Genomic DNA, 26,316 nt, shown 5'->3' with positions numbered 1-26,316 from the left:
TTACAATGTTCCAAAGAAATTTGTTAGTGAAGTTTCTATTTCATGTCTTTCAATGTAGTGAAAAGTGCTCTTGAAGATAATCTTCTAGAAGTAAAATTTACATTCTTCCACTCTTTGGCATCAGAGCTGGAATTGTTTCTTACAATGTTCCAAAGTGAAGCATCCATGGCACCTTTTCTGTATGATTCACTGGTAGACATTTTATTAGCTTTGGCAGGAACGTTTGTGAAACCAGAGGTACTGAAGAGCTTTAGGGAAAAACGCAATGTATCTCGGTTGGATGCAGATAACCAGGAAAATCTATTGACTGCTAACAAAATCAAGTTGGGTTATGCAGTACACCATGCCATCAAGAAAGAGAAAGTACCAGAAAAGTCTGTCCTGTTACTGAAAAATGTTAGGACTTGTCCAAAGGTTATGGTAAAAAAACTTCAAGAAAAAGTCCCCTGAAGTACAAACTTACCAAAGGAATTTCCTGCTTATGTCCGTCTATGGCTTTAAATTCGGGTGTGAGGAAACGGCGTGTGAAGTACAGTTTAGAATGTTGTCTTCGAAACAGGTGGCTATCAGGACAAGAAGCTGATAACATTGAGTGATCATATCAGTTGGTATGTTCCTCGCAAGATTCTGAAGCACTGTTCTCGTCTTTTTCTCGAGAAGATGGGCGCCTTGATCACTTGTGGATGCTCATTCTTAAGGCACATACAGTATTTGCCAAAACAGGCCTTCTAAAGTTTGTGAGGATGATGATGGAAATGCATCATTGGAAAGAGTATTTTCAGTGAATTCTAATCTGCTGACTGAAAACTTGCAGGAAGAAACACTGATTGCACAAAGACAAGTGTACGACTTTGTTCAACGTTCTGTAGGTGTAGAGCATGTTGATATCATCAATTCCATGTTACAGTATGTAAGAAATGCTAGTTGTAGGCGTAAGGAAGCCCTGCAAACAAAACAAAAAGAAAAGGAAGCTTACAGGCAAGAAGAAGGCAGAAAAAAGAAGAGTTGAAGAGGATATCAAGGCATTGCAGTTTAAGAAGGCTCGAGTGTTGGATTTGGCTTGTTCTGAAGCAAGTGCTATAGACACAAAAGTTGAGTCACTGCGAAATTGACGGGAGCTTCCTTTTACTAATGTTTTTTGCAAATGTAAGTTGTGAAATATTTGTAGCAGAATGTTTTATTTGCCATCGAGTCACTTTGGCCACGTCTAGAAGAAGGTAATATTTTTACTAATTTAAGTAAGTTGAAATACTTTGAAACCCATCAATGTATTGTTCTGCAGTTTTTTCAGTTTCGTGGAATGTCGTAATTGTGTTAACGAAAACCTGGAAAAATTCAGTTTTAGACCTGGAAAACCTGGAAAAATCAGGGAATTTCATTTACTAGATCTGGTAGACACCCTGTATAAACTAATTCTTGGCAACTGGTTTCCAAAGGCATTTTTTCGTAATGGTAAAAAAGAAAAATAAATTGCCGGTTGAACGAAGCTTGTGTCGCGCAGTTGCAAGGCGTTCAGCGGTGGGTTCCGAACTTTCTACCGGCGGTCGCACCGGAAGAAGAGAGGCGTGGGGGCTTCCGGCTGACTAGCCCGGGGGGAGGAAGAGGGGAGAGAGCTTACAGCCACAGCGAGCTGACGAGAGGTTCACGCTACAGTCAGCTGCGGTGGCTGCTACCGTATCAGTGATGCATAGGGACCGGAAAAATTCGCGGGTTCAGTGACCTCTAGGATGAATTCCATAGTTCTACGTAAACTCGGTCCAATGCCACCCACTCATTGGCTGCTGTCTTGTGAGACGACCCAACGTAGCAGCCTGTGATTAGATAAAGCGTTGGTTGGGTATTTCTCATTGGCCCAGAGTCATCCAGGTGAGTTGTGAGCCAATAGCAGAGGCAGCACTGAGTTATAACTATTTGTATTTTAGCCTGTCGCGAAATGAATTCGCGAATTTTTCCGGTCTCTACGTGATGCCGATCGTGAAGTAGAAAATGTCTTCTTTAACTCTTTCAGTCACACTTTGCCAATTCCTAATACAGACCTAAATTAATTAATTTTTTTATTGCAACTAAACAATTTATTTTTATTTTTGTGGTAATTAGTATTAATGTATAATTATGTTATAATAATAAATAATAGTAACAATAAAAACCATTTATTTCATAGTCATAAAGTATATTGTCCATCAGAATGTAGGTACACACACATTCAAGGTTTGATAAACTCGATTTATCATTGATGAGATGTATAGATTGCCCACTTCAGTGATCGAATGGACTGAAATGGTTAAGGTCCCAACACACACGATCAGTCCAGGTGCTCAGTTTGGACCGAGCAGCCAGAGCTGACAGTTTGGCCTTCCCCCACACACGATCAGCCGGCTCATGTACTTTTCGCGAAGTTATCTTATCGCTGATTAGAATGCAGTAAGGTATATACGTGTTAGTGAACGCTTCCTTGTGATTGGTGGCCGTCTGCAAGAGAAGCCATTGCCCGGTTCGGCCGGGCCATTCAGGACGATTTTGCTTCCGCGCTGGATGGCTGTGATTGGTGTGCTGACGGTAGAAATAAATCCAGCCAACCACGGATCACAGACAATGCTACAAAGTTTTAAGACACAGCTGTTCTGGAAATCTTTTCGCGAAAAATTCATGGCCCTAACGATCTTAGAATATGGAAGGAAATTTTTAATTTGCTGTTGCAGTTGCACTTTTAGTTATAAAAGGGAGGGGAAAAAGGTGGTTGCCTGTAAAGTCGGTTTACGGACGTCATAAGAAAACATTGATGAAAAATTGGATACTTTTTAATTTTTAAATATTATTTACAGTTATTTTGCAAATTTAATTATAAATAATTTGTTTAAATATAATCACGAACAATTAGTTAAAAAGCTCGCCTTAACCTGTTTGATATCATAGAAGCTTTTCTCGCACGGTGGTTGGCCGGTTTTTGCACGCTCGGCTCAGGCGGAACGCGACAATTTTTCGTGCGTGTAGCCGGCGTTCGTCGATTTATAAAACGTTATCACGTCAAAAATCAAAACTAAAGAGTATAAACAAAGATGTCTTCACGACCCTCAGCTGATGGACTGATTTTTTGGACAGACAGTTTGGATTGGCGAGACGCTGGTCCCACACACCGCAGTTTGGACTGAGGGCTTTTCGGGCCCACAGTGCGATTTGACAAGAAGCCATCGGTTTGTTGGTCCATCAGTTCCAACTGATCAGTCCACCGTCCTTGCTCACACAGGGCAGTTTCGACTGTTCAGTTCCGACTGGTAAGTCCGAACTGGAGACCGGAAAAATTCGTGAATTCATTTCGCGACAGGCTAAAATACAAATAGTTATACCTCAGTGCTGCCTCTGCTGTTGGCTCACAACTCACCTGGATGACTCTGGGCCAATGAGAAACGCCCCGACCAAAGCTTTGTCGAATCACAGGCTGCTACGTTGGGACGTCTCACAAGACAGCAGCCAATGAGTTGGTGACATTTGACCGAGTGTACGTAGAACTATGGAGTTAATCCTGTAGGTCATTGAACCCGCGATTTTTTCCTGTCCCTAGTCCGAACTAACAGTTCTGGCTGATCTTGTGTATGAGTTGTGGAGGGGGGGAAGGATTTAGGACCACTTTTAAAGCAACCACGCCAGCAAAACAGGCTTACGTCTTTGCGCCAAATTAACCATTTATTCGTGCAGGGCTGATTCTGCGTTGTTTTTTAAAAATAAATGTTTCGGTGGAAACATAAAAAAAATATATATTAAATTTTTCTCAGTTGGAATCCTTGACGTATTTGGGCCCTTACCAGGTGGCCACACAGTTACCAATTTCCTCAAATGTCGAAGTCTTCTTCGTGCATCCATAAAACTGAATCTTCGAACAAACTGCGTTTGATTCTGTATTCAGATTTTTAAAGATAAATTAATTCTATTACTTATAAGTCACAAGCAAAAATTGTAAATAAAAAAAATTGTTGTCTGTAAAGTCGATTTACGGACGATAGTTTAACGTGAGAACGTCATAACAAAACATTGATGAAATGATTGCATACTTTTATAAATAAAATTGAATCATTTTTATTGAATTATCACTATTTTGTATGGATACAAAGAAGGAGTGAAAAAAAATGCCCTTGCAGTTGATAAAAAAGTAGTAGTAAGATTAAGAAAGAATTTTGACTTTAATCTCCAACCCAGACGCTCGTGGTGCGCTGGGGCCGAGATTAAAATTCGTCGAGAATATTTTACGTTTTTATGTCTTCCAGTGCTCAAAATTATATGGAATTGTGGCCCCGGGCACGAAATTTTATTTATAATTCATTAATAATAACGCCCCTCGCGATAAACAAAGGAAAATATGTATTAACGAGTGCCTGGTTGCCGCGGAAGCGGATAGATAGCGCGATTCGTTCGGTTCGCGTCCGTCACCGTAGATGACAGCACCGTAGGGGAATAATATTATTTTGTTTTCATAATACGAATTTATAACAAATACGCATCCCAAATACACCAAACTTATTTATAATGTGTTACAGTATTTTTTTAAAACATTGTGCTACACTTGTCGGATACATCTAGAAATTTCATTGGCTGAAATTAATTAACAGTAAGATTTCAATCTTGAACCGATTTCGCACAAGTCGTGCGCTGGCCTGCTGTGCGCTCGCTCACGTGTTTTTTTTTTTTTTATTGTGAACCCGGGCTAAGACCATGGAGCATGGGGGGGGGCCGGGGCTAGCACTGTTTATTTTCATCTCAGTGCGTGAAATAAATATACGTACTCGCTGTGGTTATTTATAAGTTAAAATAATTTTATCAATAAATCTTAGTTTGGACTTATAAAATAGTAGCTGTATTGTCAGGTTAAATAACATTCTGAAAAGATTGTAGATAAGAAATAACCATGCATTTATAATGTAGCACGTGACTGTAAAATTGTGGGGGGGGGGGGGGGGTGTTGTCTCTGATCCTGGGTCCAAGGCCCGTGATCGAATGTGGAGGCCATGCGCTGGGGCCGGTGGTCTCCGCAGCGAGGCGGCCTGACCGAGTTACGACAACGGGCGCGCGGCGACAGCTGTGTGCAGGGGCGGGCTATCAGCGGCGTAGGGCACCAGCGGGGGGGGGGGGGGGTTGGGGGGGGGGGGCGACCACTCCCGTTATCTCACCAGGAAGAGCCGGGCGCCCGCGCCGAGTAACGAGTTTCCCCCATCAGCCTCGTTTGTCACGCCCCAGCGGCGGCGGCGCGCTCCGGTGGCGTCGACAAACAGCGCACTCGCCGCGCCAACACAACCATGCTGTCTGTCCCGAGCGCGCCTGGCGGGACGTACCGTAACCCTTCAGAGGAGACAGTGCGGTATATGTCGCACGGCTTTCTCGGCGGTTCTTCCTATGCGAGGTGATCGAACCACCGGAATAAGTACAAATATGTTATATGTGCACCGGCACTAAAACTAATTTGATTAACGGAAATTTAAATTTAATTTTTATATATACTCATACAATCTATATATAAAAATTAATAATATATATGTAATGGAATGACGCCTTCAAGCCAAAATTAAAAGAATTTTAAAAGAAAGTATTTTTTTAATAATATTATACGGAAAGAAGAACTTGGAAAAGAAAATTCCTTCTTGCACACCCCTCGTGGTTTGTATGAATAGGAGAAAAGTTAGAATAAACGCCTGTAAAGAATAGGACTAGTTGTCTCCCCCCTCAGGGGTGTCCGGAGCTTAAGGGGTCCGCCCAGTCAGGGGCGTATCTGTGTCGGCGAGTGCGTCTGTCGCTGGTGTCGACTCTGTCCTCCCGTCGTGCGCGGGACAACTATGAAATTTAAATGGTGACCGTAACATTACATGGCGGAGAAATGAAGATAAAAGGTGTGCTGCGAGTCCCTTAAGTTCTTTCAAGAACCTATACCTAGAGACCGGAAAAATTAGCGGATTCATTTCACGGTGTGCTAGAATCCAAACAACTGTATCTTTATATTGCTTCTGTGATTGACTCACAGTTTATCTGAAGGACTTTGAGCCAATGGAAAACCTTCAACCAAAAAAGTATCGAATCGCAAGCGTCCCAGTTGACAGGTGTTAAGAGTCAATAGCCAATGAGCAGCTGGCATTTGCCTGAGTGTGTAAGGGATTGTGGAGTCTAACCTAGAGGTCATCGAAAGCGCGAATTTTTCCAGTCTCTACCTATACCGGTTGTTTTACGCCCAAAAATTACTCTTTTTACGCTTTTTGTACATTTTAACTTTTCTAAACATACCGTTTAAAAACCTAATCCGAAAATTAAAGTAGTTTTCGGCCCTCAGCGGACTTTTTAAATGCTTTTCGTAAACAGACGCCACTGGGATATGTTGAACAGTTTTCAAACGGCATCGTTTTTTCTGAAGCTCTGCGCATCGCGTGTGTGTGTGTGTTCTCGGGTAGGCGGGGGCCTTAAACAACGCTATTTGAAAACTACTCAATGTTGCGATGTTGAGGTGTGATGATCACGAGAGCTGTAGCTGTCCGCGTGAAAAAATACGTTTTTTTTTTTTAATTTTCCCTCGAGGCGCTTACAGACTGTTGGTAAATACGAGTTTGCAACAAGGTACAGAAGGCCTGGGAGATATGGATTTATGATGCCTCGACGTGCAAAAAAAAAAAAGGTTGGGGCAAATAGTAAAAAAAAAAATATAATTATGGCAAAATAAAAGATAAAAAAAAAACCAAAACGGGAAGGCCTGATTTGCCTCAAAGATCAAGGAGATTACAAATTGTAGCAGGCGGGGATCTCGTTCCGGAGGTTGATTCCGAAAAGGTGCAGATCAGCGGGGAGGCACTTGAATGGGACAACGCCCTCCATTAGTTGGTCGCCGGGTAATTGAAGCAGTAGCGCTGATGGAGATGCCCCACGCCCTGCAGTCGGCCCTGCCATCGCTCGCCCAGGGCAGCCACCACGCTCGAGCGAGCCGCGATCGAGGGCGGGGCCCGTGGGCGCAGGAGGGCGCGAATGAGGGCGAGGTCCTTGGAGGCTCCCCTGGTCGTCCCGCCTGGCCGCGCCGACGGGGGCGGCGGCCTTGGAGAGTCGACAACCCTCAGGAACCGAGTCTCCCAGAGGCTAGGAACACCCACCGCTCCCCACCGGGCAGGGAATCAATCCAACCACCAAGCCCAACACCTTGCTAAGGACCGGAAAAAATTCGCGGGTTCAATGACCTCCAGGATGAACTCCATAGTTCTACGTACACTCGGCTCAAATGCCACCCACTCATTGGCTGCTGTCTTGTGAGACGTCCCAACGTAGCAGCCTGTGATTCGATTGGTTGGGTGTTTCTCATTGGTTCAGAGTAATCCAGGTGAGTTGTGAGCCAAATAGCAGAGGCAGCACTGAGGTAAAACTATTTGTATTTTTAGCCTATCGCGAAATGAATTCGCGAATTGTTCCGGTATCTACACATTGCGCATCAGTCCGGAAACCTCCACATTCTAGAGACAGCGGTTTCCCAAATAGTGGGTCGCGGAAGGGTTACAGGTGGGTTCGCTACTTGATCCATAACTATCAGAAACCATCGAATAAACCATCAGAAAAGATAACAAAAATCGAAATTGTGTGCAAACACATATCTATTGTTAAATAAATAACTGTTTTGCTACAGTGTGCTTAGCCATTTTGAATTCAGAACACAAATTGTTTATCAGTATCGGTATCTTTAAAAAAAAGCAAATATGCGCAATATTTGATGGTAAATCATATATGCATAAGGAAGGGATACGATAAAAATAAGGTTTTTTACTCCACCATGGACCGATAGACCGTGGAGGTATTCCTATAAGGAAAGGTGGGTCTCCAGCTGAAAAAAGTGTGTAAACCACTGTTCTAGACATTTCGCGCCTGAACATTTGATTAAATCCTTTAATATAAGTGTCTAATATAAACTGAGATGTGCTCTGTCGTTTACAAACAACTTTATGGACGCCCGTGGAACGTGTGGAGGATTCGTGAGTAGATCGCTGCCGCACACGTCCCGACAGTGGAGTTTGTGGGTCATCGCTGAAAGTGAAATTGCTGCTAGCGATGTGACGGAAAGTTAAGACCGAGCACGTAGAGGCGACCGATTACTTGGTACACATGCTGGCGTGGTCCTTGCCGCCTGCATGCTTCTGTGCTTTACAGAACGGTAATGATGTCAGGTTAAGTGGGCGGCTTACACAGCTCATAAATAACGGATAAGATCACAATGGACAGTGGGTGGAACGACGGGCGCGTTGTCGAAGGTGAGGAGTGAGGGGGGAGGGAGGGGAGAGCAATGAAAAGCGAAAACGGTTCAGGTTTCCTTAAGAATCGCGCAGCTTGCCATTCGCGGGGCGATCCGCTGGCCGGTGGGGGTAAGACCCGGAGAATCAGTTGACAAGTCCGAGCCACTTCGTGGCCACCCACCAGCGCCGGGTGTCTTGTCCGTAACTCACCGCATTTGCAAGTGCGAACACACTTCTCTCCGCTCGCTTTCTTGCGGGGTTTCTCCTCCGGGCCTTCCTGGCTGCTAGAGCGGGCCCCCCACTTCCTCCCAGAAGCTGTTGGCTTGTCCGCGAGCAAGATGACTTGGGTCGCCTGAAGACAAGCTCGCCACACCCGCGATGCGAGGATCATGTACCTCGCGTATTGTGCGTTCATTGTGCGCAGTCTCCCTGCAGTCCATGCTTCGTGCTTGAAGAGTTCACGACCAACCGACTGTACACATTGTTTTGCATTCGAAGAGAAGCCTAAGATGTACATCAAGTTCTGTCCCTGCCCGAACACGCCCGAATATTCACCTTCGGCCAACCTCGGGATTTGTTTTATTTTTGTGCAGGAAAAATTAACTCAAATATTAAAAGTGGTCGGTTAGTTTAGCTACATAAAAACAATTTAAAACACTATGGACGGTCAGTTAGGTTAGTATAGCTACATTAAAATAAACAGAGAAATATAAATATATATAAATAAACCTGAGGTTGGCCGAAGGTGAATATTCGGGCGTGTTCCGGCAGGGACAGAACTTGATGTACATCTTAGGCTTCCCGCATTCGAACTATCAGCGACAGACAAAAATGCTTGCAATAGCCCAAATAGCAATGCAACACAGAGGTTTTGTATCTTGCTGGAACTTTGGAGGTACTGTCGTCTCTATTCTCTACATGCATGGAAGTTTGGCAACCACGCCTTAAACGTAGGAAATTATGGGTTTTGTATTCGTTCGCCCATCTCCGAATTAGTTTTACTACCTCTTTCCAGTGCAGCCTGATTGTGGCCACAGTTCCTAAATATTTACCTCTCAACATCCCCTCAACATGGTGATTAATAATTAACATCAAGCCGTTTGTGAGTTTTTTTGTAGCTTGCATACCAAATAAAAACTCTATAAAATTGTGCTTTCGCATGAATCCCAAATACAACCTTTTACGCACAGTTGGCTCTCAAGGGTTTTAAAACTTAACCCACATATGTTTGCTCGGTCTGTTTGCATCCATAAATTTGTTTTCTGTGTGACACATCCAGGATCATCATACAGAGGAACTAAAAAAAATAACTATCTTATCAGTTTTATGAGCGACAGTGGTGTATTGGTCAGACTACTCATTGTTCTGATCGAAGACAGGTTCCAGACCACCATCAACGACACGCTGGCACAAGCGACAATTATTTTAAAGAGTTATAAAATTAATTTCATAATGGTTTCGTGTGATGGGGGATGAAAGAACAACACATTAACCAGCTTTTGATCCGGGGAAGGAAATCCAAAAAATTCCAACTATCCGGCCGAGAATTGTACTGGAGTCCCATGAGCTAACACAGTTTTGTACCCGTAGTGAGTTGCTTGTGCCTTGTTGCAGGTGCGAGGTGTGCCTGAGAGGGCACGACAGTCCACCGGGAGCCACGGTGATAGAGACAGCCCCGGCGGCACCGATGCTCGACGGAGGGCGGCCATGAGGGAGTCCCTGAGGGCCCGGGCGCCGGGGGCGGCGCCGGGGCTGGTGGCGGTCTGCCCCCCGGAGGAGGCGCTGGCGTCGCGCTCCAGCAACAACAACAACCCCTCCTCGTCGTCGTCCACGTGCTCGGCGTCGTCGTCGGGGGTCGCGGGCCGCCAGCACTCCACCATGCCCACCTACATGCCGCAGCACCCGCGCGCCGCGCGCCCCATCGCCGTGCGCCACTCCGCCAGCCTCGACCTGCAGAGGAAGGACAAGGTGCGGCTGCACACTTTGCACTTCATCATTTCATCAGCTGGACGCACCCATGAACCCATCATGCTACCATACTCGTGTGCATACCACAGCACCCGTTATCGTCATGTCGGCCTAGGTACAGCAAGCAGCCACTCTCAGCCTGCAGAGGAAGGACAAGGTGCGGCTGCACACTCTGCACTTCATCACTTCATCAGCTGGACTCCATTCTTTTATACGCACCCATGAACCCATAATCCTACCATACTTGTGTACATGCCACAGCCCCCGTTATCTTCATGTCGGCCCAGGTACAGCAAGCAGCCACTCTCAGCCTGCAGAGGAAGGACAAGGTGCGGCTGCACACTCTGCACTTCATCACTTCATCAGCTGGACTCCATTCTTTTATACGCACCCATGAACCCATAATCCTACAATACTTGTGTACATGCCACAGCCCCCGTTATCTTCATGTCGGCCCAGGTACAGCAAGCAGCCACTCTTAGCCTGCAGAGGAAGGACAAGGTGCGGCTGCACACTTTGCACTTCATAATTTCATCAGCTGGACTCCATTCTTTTATACGCATCTATGAACCCATTATCCTATCATGCTCGTATACATGCCACAGCACCCGTTATCTTCATGTCGGCCTAGGTACAGCAAACAGCCACTCTCAGTCTGCAGAGGAAGGACAAGGTGCGGCTGCAGACTTTGCATTTCATCACGGAGCTGGACTCCATTATTTTATACGCACCTATGAACTCATCATCCTACCATGCTCGTATAAATGCCACAGCACCCGTTATCCACATGTCGGCCTAGGTACAGCAAACAACTACATTTAGCCTGGATAGAAAGGACAAGGTGTTGCTATCCAACACACAACATAGACTTTTAGGTTTCCCTTCACCATTAGGCTAGACTTAAGTGTTTTACATACTCATAAGAACATAACTCTCCGCTATAGCCACACTAGCATACCACTGTATCACTGCTCTGCATACCAATATTTCCCAGTGACAGTCATAGTGGGTCGCCAGAAGAAGAAAACCCAAATTATGGTTATCACTTTTGAAGCTTCTTATCTAATTACATACCACCATTGCAATACACAACAATCATGAACTTTTTAACTTTTCAATAGTTGCTTAAGACTTCAATTGACGCCGTGAAATCCATATATTTGATTGACAAATTTTTTGCCCTTCACTTTGGGTTTGCTATATCGTGGCGTAATCAATGATCAACCAATCACATTTGTTGAAAAAGTGATACATATAGATGAAGATTAGCCTCGTGGTGGATTGAAGTCAGGTTCTTCATTAATTTATTAGCAAATCTTGAGCCAATAATGAAAATGTAATAAGTTGAGTGAAATAATTCCTTTTCGGTAAAAATGGGATTGGGAAATCTCTCAGCTAAAAGACAGACGTCTCACAAGTTTGTGATATCCCTCATTACAGATGGTTTTAGTGAAAATATCCCGAAAACACACAATTCTTTGGGGCACGAGATATTATGGTTTAGACGGCAGTCAATTTATTATTTGCTACATGGATGTGAGCCAGTTTTTCACTAAAGATAGATGATGCCCTTGTTACTTTAAACTACTGGAGACTGCGATGTGTGGTCCCAGGGTACGTATGACGTACAACTAGTATATACGTTGTGGACTTCTGGCCCATGTCTACACTGTACTGGAGAGTAGCGTGCAGGTTTCACTCCACATACATGTCACTGTCAGCCAAGAGCCCGGGGGCAAATAATTTTGTAGGGCCAGCCCTCCCCAATACTTCATGCACAATATTTCAAGTCCCACATTATAAATATATATTTTTTTTTATCCTGCAAATGCTACCGTGGGCATAACTTCGAATGTGACCTGCGAGTATGGCTTGAATTTTTAAGGTTTTCAATTAATTATGTTAGCAGTAGAGTTGTAGTTTTCGTCCGGGTATATGGTTAACTCATGCATTAAAAAAAAAGTGAGCATGTCGTTCAGTGCTCGTCAGAGATGTGTAACATCCAACCTTGATAATGAGTAGAGACCTGTAAAATTCGCGATATCAAATGCCTAAAGGATAGACTCCGTGATCCTCTACGCACTCTTGCAAATTACATCTGCTGATTGGTTACCGACTCGTAACACCTGTTGACTGGAATGATCGTGATTCGCTAATAATTCTTCCGTTAAAGATTTTTCATTGGCCCAGAGTCCTTCAGATAAACTGTGGCCCAATCACTGAAGCAAAAAAAAAAATGTCAAAATTATTTGGACTTCTATCCTATCGCGAAATGAATCCGCGAATTTCACAGGTCTCTAGTAATGAGCAAAGGCATGTTATCAGCGGAGGAAGAAAAGAGGGGAAATTGCAGTCGAAGTACCACTTCAGGCCGTTTCGTTACCACAACGCCGAAATACCACAACATCCGAACGTACAATAACGCCGATATACCGTAACGCACGAATGCCAAATCGACCGCAACGACAACAGCTAGAAAACTGCTGTGCACCACAACGCCGAAATACAGTAAACGCCGAAAAATGTTGCTGCGGGAAGGGGGGAGGGGTGTGGTGGCACAGGAGCAAAATTAAAAAAACAACTGAATGAATTTTTGTGCTAATCTTACCTAACCTAACCTTTGTGGCAGTCCTGCAATGACAAATTTTCGGGGTTAATGTATTTCGGCGTTGTGGTACACAGCAGTTTTCTAGCTGTCGGCGTTGTATGTAGTCAATTTGGCATTTCGGCGTTATTGTACGTTCGGCGTTGTGGTATTTCGGCGTTGTGGTGCGTCAGGCCTCGTGAGCCACGGAGAGTGCGGAGCGGCGCCTCGTGCCGCAGGTGTCGGAGAAGCTGACGCCGCGCCAGTTCCTCGACAAGTACTCGCTGCCCCGCGTGGTGCGCGTGGTGTCGGAGCTGACCGGGGGTGCGGGCCCGCTAGCCGGGCCTCTGCTGCTGTACCGCCACTACTCCAGCACCAAGGTGCAGGCCCGCAGCGTGGCTGGTGCCAAGGAGGTGGTCGCCGTGGGACCGGCGCTCGTCATCCCCGACTGCTACCAGGGTGAGTCGTGCGCACGTCGTGCGACGCTGACGCCACTTGACGCGGGCTTCTCTGGACACACGTAGGGACACCTGTGTATTTCGCGAATACATTTCGTGTCAAAGGTATTTCACAAAAATAGCTGTAGCTTTCCTCCCGCGGTTGTCGGCTGAGGTCGGCGAGAGGTGTCGTCCCGCTCTTGACGGGGCCAGTGAGAATGTGGTCACCGTACCTACTGCTGCACCCTCACAATTTGCCTTGACTCTTACTTAGAAAAAGCTACAGTGTTTTGTGAAATACCGTGACGTGAAATTAAATCGCGAAATACAGGTGTCCCTAGACATACGCCATTGCCAAGCACATGTATGTCTGCAGAAGAAAACTAAAACATACTTTTTTTTTGTCTTTTGGGTATGTTTTAGTTTTCTTCTACAGACACGCATGTGCTTTAGCAATGGCGAATTCCCGAAAGCTTACATCAAGTCATGCATGCTCCCATTGCACAAATCTTTCAAAGATAATAACACTGACATGTGCGTCAACACACCATGTAACACGGAGATGTAAGTAAGACACCATGCAACACGGAGATGTAAGTAAAACACCATGCAACTACTTCCGTGAAATAATGTTCGCAGGATTTCACGGCCATTGTCTGAAGTAGCTTGGCTTCTCTGGGTTGTAGCCGTGTCCCAGGCGAATAATTCATCGACGTTTCGGTCGACATTGCAGTCGCCATCATCAGGGAGTAGTTACCAGTGAAATTTAAAAAAAAAACCTTAACTAAAATTACAAAAACATAATATTTAATATATTAAATTAAATAAATGTAATGTTTTCAGCATGAAATTATTACCAAAAAAAATGTACGTTCTAAGTAGAGTGGGGGAAAAAAATATTTTGCTATTTTTTTATCATTGTTACGAGTTCATCATCTATCAATCAAAATAACACTGTTTTTGGTGGAATAAGCATCATGAAACATTTGTGTGTCATGTGTTTTCAATAATATGCTATCTTTATGGAGAAAAAAAACCGTTTTTATTATAATTAAAAATGAATAACACTTCAATCCCCTGTTTTAAAAATGAAATTAGCATAAAATTACAATTAATTATCGTATTATTATCTCTAATCATAGCACAGAGAAATATATTTAATCCGGCATGCCGAACTATCAAAAGTCAATATAGTTTTACCGGGCATACCAAACAAAATTTAAATTTTTCCAGGAAAAAAACGAGTGTATGTCAAGTTTTGGTTTGTACTGTTATTCCTTCTGGGAAATGGAAAATTGTGATTGATCATATTGAAATTCAATATTTTGCTGTTTACTGTTGACTTATTCTACTGAAAATTCATAAGCAAGCTCTTTCCGTCAGCAGACGGCCAGATTGTGACACGTACTTCTATTTCCTTAAAAGCTTAGAATTAATTTTGTATAATACAATGGTATATAAAACAAGTTGTAATTGATGAGCTTTGGTCTTATTCATAAAAAATCAACACGGAAATTTACCAGTGAATTGTGGAAAATGTAACCCGCTAGAAACAGTAAACACTGTACTGAAATGGAGACCGACACCAACGATAAACTCTGAGCCAACTAAACACGTGTCGGTAGCACAATAGTGCGACTGGTGGCCAAGGTAAACACACACCCGAAATATCTGGACGTGAGCGACTCGATTGTTGCTGGATTGCAGAGTGTGCCGAACCGTAGATTGCCGGATTAAAGCCCTTTAAATGTTTTCGCTTTAGGACCTGGCCAACAGTTTGACAACAGTCTTCGGCCAATATCCTGAAGGGAAAGGAAATGGGGAGGGTATTTTTGAAGTAACAGCGCCAACTTTTGCCAACTTTTGTAGTCTGTCAGAAAACTATCCCTCAATACAGGCAGCTGATTAAACCACGACCTTACCAAATTACTGTACACTTTTGGTAGTACATCAAAATATAATTTGGATATTAAATAGGTCTATTTAATAAAATAGTTTTCGACAAAACGTTTTTTTTTTTCATTGTTAGAGTTATAAGTTTTATTAAGTTATTTTTTTATTTCTTGTCTTTTGCATGGTAAGGTTATGACAGTATTGCTTTAAAACATTATATGCTCGGCTTAGTAGGAGATTTTATAGTTATTGAAACATGTGAGTAAACTGTAAGTGCTAGAAATAATATGAGAGAGCAGTGGATAAATTATAAAGAAAACAAATGAAAATAGTAGAATACCTGTATCAAAGGCTAGAGACAGTTGACGAAGTATAGATTCTTAACAAATGGTGAGAGTACTATGGAAACCTGCTGAAAACGAGGATTCGGAAGATGTATTCCCCAATTCAATGCAGAATAGGTATAAAAAAATTAATTTGTTGAAAGTGAACATAAGGGAGGCCATAAAAAGACCTGTGACCCAGTAAAATCCTGGCAGATTTGATCAAAGCGAGGGGTAATAAACTGCATTAAGAACTATACAGATCCCTCACAATGATTTGGCACTAAGAGAATGGGAAAGAGACACTATAACACCATCATCACTATCACGACATAGTATAAAACAAAGTCGCTTCCCGCTGTCTGTCTGTCCCTATGTATGCTTAGATCTTTAAACCTACGCAACGGATTTTGATGTGGCTTTGTTTAATAGATTCAAGAGGAATACATGCATAATATAGTAGAGAAATACTGATAATTGTAGAGGTTTCTAATGTGACGTAAATAAACACATAGAAAGAAAACATGTTTGTTTTGTCTAATGACAAAAAAGCTGTGAACTTTGTATATAAAGACCTCCTATAGTATATTTAGTATCAGCACTGCACCCGTGCGAAGTCGGGGCGGTTCGCTAGTATAAATAGAATCGTAAAATAGTTATGTAACAACTACAGAAGTATTTCCCTTTTAATGCAAAATTCTATCCGACGTCACTCAGGACAGACTCATATCGATTGTAGAGGTCTCAGTGAATACCTGGCCAGTTTTAACGACCAAATATTTTCAATTGGACAAATATGGAATAATTGCTGGGAGTTTAACAATCCAGTATATCCACATTCTTCGACTTCTCCAAACAGTATGACAGTATTCATCGTCAGAGTATGTTTGACATCTTGGGAGAATGCAGTGTTCCAAAAAAAGTTGATAAGCTGCCGGTTTATGCAGATGATACAGCAGTATTGGCAGAGACAGAAGAAAAAGTGGTAGGAAGTGCAACTGAACTAGCTGCTAGTGCTTAAACGTTGATCTCTATTTCAGTGAGAATAATAAGTTAAGTGAAGATGTAGCTCTTAGGAAGACAGGGTCAGTAAGGACCTTTGCAAGTTGGAAGGTGGAATATCCCACAGGTGAATAGTTTAAATAACCTTGGAGCATGCATTAACTATCAAAATGTCCTGAGGCAGGAGATGAACCAGAGTGTTATAAATACATCAAGGATGTACTTTGGTACCAGTCAAATCATAGTATCAAGCACTCTATAAAAATGACAATGGCATTGATTTACTCACCCTTCTCTATGGTCAAGAAGTGCCAAGAACCACCTCCAGCGATGGAGTTTAAAAAGGAATAAATTGATCAAGGATTTTTGGAGTGTCCGTGTTGCGAATGGTTAGAGATGCTGGAAAATTCAAGAGCTCTACAAAGAGTGGGTGTAATTGGTAGAACGCCCAAGATATAGCGGAATGGGGGCACATTGAAGTGAATTCACCGTCATCATCTGAAGATGTCTCGGCGTGGCTATCGCCTTCCTCCCCTCTCTCCCCCCAACTTGTTTTGCTTGTGTCGTCATCCCTTCCCCCTTGCTCGCCTTTGATCTCCCTCCAGGGTTCTCGCGCATGCGCAGTGCGCTCTAGGCTCATATATTTAAGCCCCTGAGAGCCCGGCCATCTTCTCATTTCGGTTCTGTACTTTGTTTAATTTCTGAGTCTGTTCATTTACTCTGTTAATTTGTTACTAATTTGTTCTGTTAGTTTACTCTGCCATTAGTGTTTTTTTTAACTGACATTTTCACACACACCTCACATTCTCTGGTCTCTATTTCAGGACAGAGCCTTTTTGTATTTATTTTTTATAATTCTTTTTTGTATCTGCGTTGCTACAACGCACAGTTGGAGGTTTGCTGGGTCGGGACCGAACCCGGCACACTTCAACATTACGTGGTCAGTGCATAATCTTCTGTAGGTACTGCTGTAGTAAGTAGAGTACAGTTTGTTCTGTGTGTTGTTCTGGGGAAGTTCCGTGCCATATTGGTGTTCAGAGTTGAAGTCACAGTTTACTATTAGGACAGTCGCCCAGTTTCCTGTTTCGCTCCTAAGGTGGATGACAGACTTTCTTTCACTTCCACCCGCTAGGAATCCGGAGCAGCCACTGTCACTGCTGCCCTGGCGGTGACTCAGTTCCAGTTCCGCACAGCAGTTCCCATCGAAAGTGCTCTATTGCTGCGCAAGGTCGCGCAAGAGCGGTGTCGCGGGTACGCGAACCAGATGACCGCTCGGGCAGAAACTTAAGGCCGTGTCCTGCCTGTGATGATTTACGTCGCTGGGTCCGTGAAAGTCGGAACAGCTGGGGCTTGACCTTCGGACGTCTAACGTAACGTGCTTCTTGGAGCTACAGTTCGTAATATTTTTGGTCACCAAATGATGTGCAGACGCAAATAGCAACAAGCGTGGCTTATAAGTTTTTTGAGACAGAAAATTTCTGAATGGGTGATTTTCAGAATAATTTTCAATAATAAAAATAAAATAAAATCTCGATTGGACCATAGGGAAATATATATCCTTTGAATCTTTATTTCAACGCCTCTAAAGGTTTAGGGTAGCCACTCAAAGCTCCCTAGTTACTTCAGACAGAAAAAACTGCGTGCCTGTTTATAACGAATGTTGCACTTACTATGTCGCTTCACTAACACATATAAGCCATGAGTAGACACCTGCAAAATTCGCGGATTCATTTTGCGATAGGCTAGAATCCAAATACGTTTGCACCTTTTGCTGTTTCAGTGATTGGGCCACGGTTTACCTGAAGGACTCTGAGCCAATGAAAAACCTTCATCGATAGAAGTATCGAATCACGGAACATCCCAGTTAACAGGACTTATACGTCAGTAGCCAATCAGAAGGCGTAATTTTCCCGAGTGCATAGAATATTATGAAGTCTATCCTATAGTTCATTGAAATCACGAATTTTGCAGGTATCTAGCCATGAGGCACAGAGTTGTTTCTTGGAAGTACTGAGTGACTTTATAGTGGGGATGACTACTTTTTTTTAGTACTGACTATAAGGTCGACATGCACTCTTTTACTGAGCGCGTCTTCGTCTCTGTGGACACACCTGAACGATTCACACGGAAGCGAAATTACATGGAGTTCCCTTCGGTGGAAGCAATCTCGGCGGTTTGCTGGACGTGCTGTGAACGGCGGTAGTCTTGAATATCTTGACTTGCGATCATACGAGGTTCCGTGTTACCTGTGACTCTCTGGGCCGCTTGCAGAGTCAGGTGAGTCAAGTCCGAGAAAAAACTTGGCAGGTTAATCAAATGGAAGAATAGTCCACTTCGTCTCAAGTCACGACTGTGCAAGCCGGCCTCTATATCACGCTTTTAATATTAAAATTAATAAAGGTAAAGCTGACGAATCACAATGTGTGAATTTGTTGGGAGTTAGATGTAACATTTTTAATGGTCCTGAGATTATAATTGAAGCCATACCACCCATTGTTCTCGCGTTTCGGAACAGTTTCACTTAGCCGTGCGAACAACGGAAGTGTCTGTAAAAGCGAGAAGACAGCTTTCTGTTCGAGACTATTTTCGCAGCTGTGTGCCTGTGTACGTCCGCGATCGGCGAATAGAGGGTTAACAACGCGAGCAGGGCAGAAGCGATAGCAAAGAGCTTGTATGCGGTATCATCTGCAACCTGTCTGGGTTTAAGGGTGTGCTAAAGAAAACACGTTCCGATGCAATAATGTTATCAATTCCTCCCCCCCCCCCTTTTTTTTTACCGAGCTGTCGTTGGTGCAACAGTTTTGGTTCTGTAGGTATATCAGTAGACATTTTAGGCCCGAAAGAACGCCGAGCCGATATTGAGACTAATCGTGGCCTGAGTCACGTCAAACACATATTTTAAAGGCCATTTCGTGGTAATATTCAACGAACGCGCGGTATTATGGTGTCTGGCAGATGTGGAGGACCAAGATTATTGGCGCAAGAAAGAATTTTCGAAAATTTAAAACTTTGTATTTCAACCGCCATGCTGATTTTAAAATGTTTTGGTTCCTCCTACGTGATTGGACCATCACTAGGGACAGGAAAAATTCGCGGGTTCAATGACCTAGCAGGATGAACTACATAGTTCTACATACACTCGGTCAAATGTCACCAACTCATTGGCTGCTGTCTTGTGAGACGTCCCAACGTAGCAGCCTGTGATTCGATAAAGCCTTGTTCGGGGCGTTTCTCATTGGCATCAGAGTCATCCAGTGTGAGTTGCGAGCCAATGGCAGAGGCAGCACTGAGGTATAACAGTTTGTATTTCAGCCTGTCGCGAAATGATTTCGCGAATTATTTTTTCCGGTCTCTGACCATCACTGATTTCACCTGGAGCCAGCAGCTGACATGTAATGTGTAGAGACCGGAAAAAATTCGCGTATTCATTCGGAGATAGGCTAAACTTCAACTACATATACATTTAAGCTGCTCTTACTATTGGCTCACTGGTCATCTGGATAACAACTCTGGGCCAATGAGAAACCATCAACCAAAAGACGTATCGAATCACAAGCAGGCCAGTTGAGACGACTCACAAGTCAGCAGCCAATGAACTGGCGTTATTTTCCCGAGTATACAGAGGGCTGTGTAGTCAATCCTGAAGGTCATTGAAACCGCGAATTTTTCCAGTCCCTAGTGATGTGAGGTGAGGTCGGACATGCGGGGAGTGTCCGAAGGCACGATGTCAGCCTGCAGGACCCAGAGGTCTAGTTTCGCGGAAGGACGCGACGACTCGAAGTGGCTTGTCCCCGGCTGCAACTGTCCTTCGGCCTCGGGTAACCGACTCCTGGTTTAGCGCCCGCACGGACGGAGGTCGCGCGTGGTTTGTGCTTGTACAACGCGAAGGCAGTAAAAAACCCCCGCGGACGTGAGGAGCCATTAACGGGACAAGGCCCGTCAGCCGCGTTCGTGTCACCCCCGGTTGTGGGGGGTGGGGGGGGGGGGGGTTGCCGTGTCCTCGGAGGCTGTTAGCACGTGTGCTCATGTTCGGACAAAACGGTTTGTTTTCCGAGCCAATCGGGAAGACGCAAGAGACTACAAAACTGCCGTTGCAAAACTACTCCCCTCCTTCTTCGAAAAAAAAAAAAAAAAAAAAAAAATAATTATTTGTTTGGTGAGAAATCGTGGCCACAAGAGAGTTTTTTTTTTGTCTGTTACGGGAAAAACTGTGACTGAGTTTTTAAAACATGTCGGGATCGGCTATTAAAAAAAAACGTGTAAAGTAGGATGTTTTTTTTTTATTTCACTGACTTACCTACATCTCGGTCGCGCACGTCATGTTCTTCCCCCCCCCCCTTACCGCGAGATCATTATACTGTTACGACGCGGCTAGCGACGAGGCCGGCAGGCCTGCAGATAGCGCCTGTCCCTCCACTACACGACACGTAAGTCCGATTAGCGGCCCTCCCAAAAGAAGTCAGCGGCTCCTCCGCCTCTCTCTCTCTCTCTCTCTCTCTCTCTCTCTCTCTCTCTCTCTCTTGGTTTCATCAGGATCCCCAAAGTCCCGTCGCGTGAGTTGACGTAACAAGGACGCCGTTGTTCTGGCAGCTTCGAGCTGTTTGAGTCGGGGGTAATTCTGATGACTTGACACTTCTTGGCAGGACTCAGAAGGTATGCAGGACGACGCTGAACCTCCGGCGAGCGAGTTATAGACACCGACCAATCCTCGGAGCGATACAGCGAGTTCAGTGAAGAGGGCGGGCGAGCCCCCTTGGCGAGCGATAGCGGGCGACGAGAGACGGGCTTCGCTGTCGAAGATCGGAGCATCGAGGACCAATGCATCCGTGACGGAGCTGTGAGAAGTGCGAGGCAGTGAGTCGGGATAGAGTTGTGTAGCAAGAAACGAGCAGTATTTATTATTTATTTATTTGTCGTCTTTATTGGTGGTGAAGTTAAGGCGGTACGCATTTTCTTACACTTAACCAGTTTTCTGCAATTACATCAAATAGTGGAATATTAAAAATTAAGAATTATATAAACAGATTTTGACTAAATATTAAGAGAACAAATTAAAATTTTAACTTAATGTTCAAATATTAACTATTACAAAAGATTCAACCATAACTAGTTTAAAGTAAATAAAAACTAAGCATAGACTTACATAAAAAGGAAAGTAATTAAACATACAGCAAATAGTATCAAAACCTGAAGAAAAAAAATAGGTGCTACTACATTAAAACCAGTCACTCGCATATTCACACACAGATTCAAGCAGTAGGGAAGCGGTGAAGTGGTCATGTAGAAAGAGCAACTGTCGAGCCGAGCTCCAGATGGGAAGGGGGGGGGGGGGGAACAAAAAAAGTAGACTGACGAAGGTGTAGTTAGTTTGACGGACAGACATATACATTGTTGTAGTTTGATTAATGGTGTACGTATTAGCCAGTAAATAAAACTGCGTATATTCTTTCCGTATTCATTTTCACTTTTGAGACATTACCATCGTTTAGGAGCTATTTCTGAAAATTTAACACCTCAACCCCCCCCCCCCCCCCCTGCATTGGTTTTGTCATTAATATTTTTAACAGATGTTTACCAAATGTACTATAATGGGTGTAAAAAGTCGCGCAAGGGTTTTTTGCGTGAATTTTTATAACTATTAACAAACATATGTATAAACTTTTTTGTGATAGGGGAACACACGCGGGGAGATATTGTGTCAAAGTTAACAAACTAGCCCTTGAATAATAGTAATGACGATAAATAACAAAAAAAATATATATGGCGCTCTGGCCATGGTTTCTGACTCGTGGGCCGCGACGCAGCCTTCGCTATTCGTTTATCGATCTTTAATGGCAGTGCGCAACCATGCTTTGTTACCGTAATGGCGTGATGGCTGTTCCAACAGCTCTGCTCTCAGCAGTAACCTTGAGCGCGGCTGCGTGATGACTTCCATAACCAGCAGCGCCCCCCCCCCCCCTCTACACCCCCGCGGAGTCCCGGGGAGACAAAGGAAGTCATCCACCAGGTGCCCGGCTCGGCGCTCTGACGTCACCGACCACGTGCCAGCGAACCCGAGCACTTGCTTTGAATATATATACTGTATAGAAGTCGCGAATGGATAGGATTTACTCTACGTCTTTCAGAAGCGTATGATGAGCAGCTTGGGAACTTCACCGCTGCAGTGCGCTGCCGTAACGCCCTGTATCGTCTTAGTTGTTATTTACACGTTAGAGCGCAGCGCTGTCGCCCGCTGTCATTCCCCGCACCCCTCATCCATCATTCACTGCAGCTCAACGTCGTTCAACGGGAGGGGGAAGGGGTGTTTGAAGAGTTCGAGACTTGTCCGCTAGGGACCACCACAAGCCGATGCCCTAGAGATGGTGGCGATTGCGGCGGTGAATTAACCAACTACATCAAAACCGTATTAGAAATTTTAACCTGGGCTGACGACTTCTATACAGTATATATATTCAAAGGCACTTGTTCGTCCCTCAGCGCGGGGGATAGGGGCTCTTGTCCTCCCTTTGGGTAATCATAAAGAATTAATTCCGTATTCGTTTACAGAAAAGAACCGTATGGCCGGCGCGGGACTCAGTGCCCGCTCCTGCTATTACCTACTTCAAATGCACTGTAGAAACAAACGTTTGTAGCCATACGAATATATTTTTGACGTGATGAGGTTTTATAAATCGTTGAACGCCGGCTGCACGCACGAAAAAAGTGTCACGTTCCGCTATGAGCCGAGCGTGCAAGAACCGGCCAACCACCGTGCGAAAAAATCTTCTATAATAACAAACAGGTTAAGGCGGGGATTTTTAACTGATTGTTCGTAATTATATTTAAACAAATTATTTAAATTAAATTTGCAAAGAAAACTGTAAATATTATTTGAAAATTAAAAAGTATGCAGTTTTTCTTATGACGTTATCACGTAAAATTATCGTCCGTATACCAACTTTACAGATACCCCTCCCCTTTTTTTTCTGGAAACTAGCCACCGAAATAATTTCTATTTCCTCCGAGGCTGTTATTGCGTAACGTCTGTGTAGCGAGGGTCGTTGTCCGACTTCATCAGTCCGGACACAGTCTCGGACAAGGGAGCAGCTAGTCTGACCTCAGTGGTCCCGTCGCCCCAGGGAATCCTTCTTTTCACAGACGAGAGAGCCACACCCCCGATCGTGCATCTTCGGTTTTTTTTTTGGTTCATTGTAAATAAATATGGCGGTGTTGATAAAAGGATACTAATGGTCGATTAGGTTAGGTTAGCTACATTATAAATACTTTAAAACATTGTGGACGGTTTATTTGGTTAGTATAGCTACATTAAAGATACTGTGAAATCATGTAAACGGTTTCCAAGCCCTGGATAGCTACATATTAAAAAGTTATTTGCTAAGCAACCATAAAACGATTTTACAGTATTTTTAATGTAGCTATACTTCCCTAATATAACCAACCATCCACAATGTTTTAAAGTATTTATAATGTAGCTAATCTATCCTAATCGACCGCAAAATTTAATGCCACACCAGTTTATGCAATGAGATAGAACGGGGGAAAAAAAAGGTAGCATGAACTTCGGGGAACTTCGGGTGTGGCTCTCTCGTCCGTGAAAAGAAGGCTTCCCCTTCGAACCATAATCGGAGGCCGAGACCATTTCACCCTTCCCTCGCAGCGTGGACAGGACCCAATGATGGGTTCTGCACACCTCTGTGTGAACCAGTTTAATGTATCCTGTACAAGCGTACACTGCGGTCTCCCCGTATCCTGATGAATGTGTAGTCCACACCGTTGGCTACTTACATTTTTATTGTCCCGCGGTGATGTGTTAGAACATGTACAATGAGGGGTGCAAATCTGTATGATTCACAAGGGGGTAGGGCGAAAATCCGCAGAGGTTGGGGGGAAAAAAGGGGGGCGGGGGGTCTTTGAGCCTGGTTGTAACACACAACAGACCGATTCAATTATCTCAAGGAAATCATTTTACGACAGCGATAAGTTTATTTCTGTGGTTGTAGAACATTGTTTAATTAAACTTTATCCAGAATCTTATATTTGTACATTTTAAATACTTTATTTACTTGAAAAGCGTACGCCAGCTTTGGAAAGCACTCTCGAGCTTAAGTCGCGTGTGCTTTATCTTTTCAGCTTATTTTTGACTTGACAACGTCTAATAAATCTATGAACGCCGGCTGCACGCACGAAAAAGTGTCCAGTAACGCACATTGTCCCGTTACGTTGTGTCCCGTTACGCTCATTGTACGCTTGCGCCGCATCTATCTCTCTTCCACTCGATTGGAACAACCATTGGTTTGACTTTATCGAGACACATTAAACTTGAAACACTCCCATTCGTTTTCTACTTTTCCTATAATCGTCCTACCCTAAACAGATTAACACCTATTGGAAGAATTAAAATAGCAAACATGTATAAAAGTTATAGTTAAAATAATCTGTTCTTTAAAGTAATAAACATATTTGAATTAATGAGTGCAAATAAAAGTAAATTCATCAATTAAATTGTAGATTTCATTTCACTCCTTCTTTGTATCCATACAAAATAGTGATAATTCAATAAAAATGATTCAATTTTATTCATAAAAGTATGCAATCATTTCTTCAGTGTTTTGTTATGACTATGTCACGTTAAACTATCGTCCGTAAACCAACTTGACAGACAACCAATTTTTTTTAAGAAACATCGAGAATTAACTTTAGCTCATACATTCGGTTCCTGTTACTTAATTTCAAATGTTCACCCGTTTGTTTGTTTCACGCGCGAAAGGTTGTTTAAATTAGGCACATCATTGTAAAAATACAATAAAATATGAAATTGAAATTTTTTTAATTTCATTTTATCTTGTGTAAAATAAAGATAATATTTCTAAGAAGGCTATTATGAACAATATGAGGTATGATTATTTAAAAACGTGTTTAAAGATATTTTTAAAAAACTCTAATTTTATTATTTAGTCAACATAAACTTCGATAAGAGTGTTAAAAATAATACGTTTATTTTATATTCTGGAGTCACTTTGTTTTAGTAGTAGTATTATGGCTTTAATAGCCAGATGCTTTAAATGTCCATTCTCAGGCAATGCAGTAAATATATTTTTTTTTTCTCGAGAAACGTAATATATTTTACCACAGATACCTTTATAGCACCATATAAATACTCTATTCTGCTTTACGACTAGTGTGTGACTGCAGAAGAGATTGACGTTTATTACTGCGAGTGTAATAATAAACTAGTCGCCCAGGCAGATACCGGCCAACTCTCGATATATCGATAGTCGAGGCAGTGATTTAACGACTCGATCCAAGCGTTTGCGTACGGAGGAGAGAGCACTGTACATTTTTTATTAAACTAGTTTTTTGCTTTCATTTCCAAACATTAATATTGCTGCAACACAAATTCTAAATTAGATAATGGTCCACATTAGAAAAAAAATATTTGTAAAATTATTTTTGGGAAGTATTTTTTTCTGATGTCATCATTTGAAGACACTAAAGTTATTTAGGGGGATAATTGCATGTGCAGTCCAAATAAATGCAAGACAATCAATGAGAAAAGTTACTAAATAACACTATTAAATTTATATTGATTTAAACTTTCAAATTCATAATTTTTGTGAGAATTGAAAATAATCCACCCTTAATTAATAATTAATAACAATATATTTTATCTTTTGTTAAGACAGAGGCACTGATAGATTTTGTGTTGATAATATTGATTGAATTTGCTTCTTGTTTTAAACAAAGCAGCCAACATTCACAAACGATTTTTCCTTGAAAATTTCAGCCAAAAAAAAAAACAGAGGTTTAAAATGTCGCGTTTGAAATTGCAGGATAGAAACAAGCGGGCAACTTGGACTCGTACAATAACGACT

At 43.0% G+C, this 26,316-nt stretch overlaps 1 protein-coding gene across 1 annotated transcript in view; it reads left to right on the top strand.

Moving 5' to 3' along the window:
• LOC134528418 (ATP-dependent RNA helicase DDX24) overlaps nt 1–26,316 on the top strand; it is a 76,385-nt gene that overhangs the window by 9,972 nt on the left and 40,097 nt on the right. The window contains exons 4-5 of the mRNA XM_063362019.1: nt 571–592; nt 21,280–21,316. Coding sequence (XP_063218089.1) covers nt 571–592; nt 21,280–21,316 — 59 coding nt within the window. The remainder of the gene's footprint in view (nt 1–570; nt 593–21,279; nt 21,317–26,316) is intronic.

The sequence above is a fragment of the Bacillus rossius genome, chromosome 1, assembly GCF_032445375.1.
Source record: "Bacillus rossius redtenbacheri isolate Brsri chromosome 1, Brsri_v3, whole genome shotgun sequence".
NCBI lineage: Eukaryota > Metazoa > Arthropoda > Insecta > Phasmatodea > Bacillidae > Bacillus > Bacillus rossius.
The sequence above is the reverse complement of the archived record's forward strand: the minus strand, read 5'-3'. Positions and strand labels throughout refer to the sequence as shown.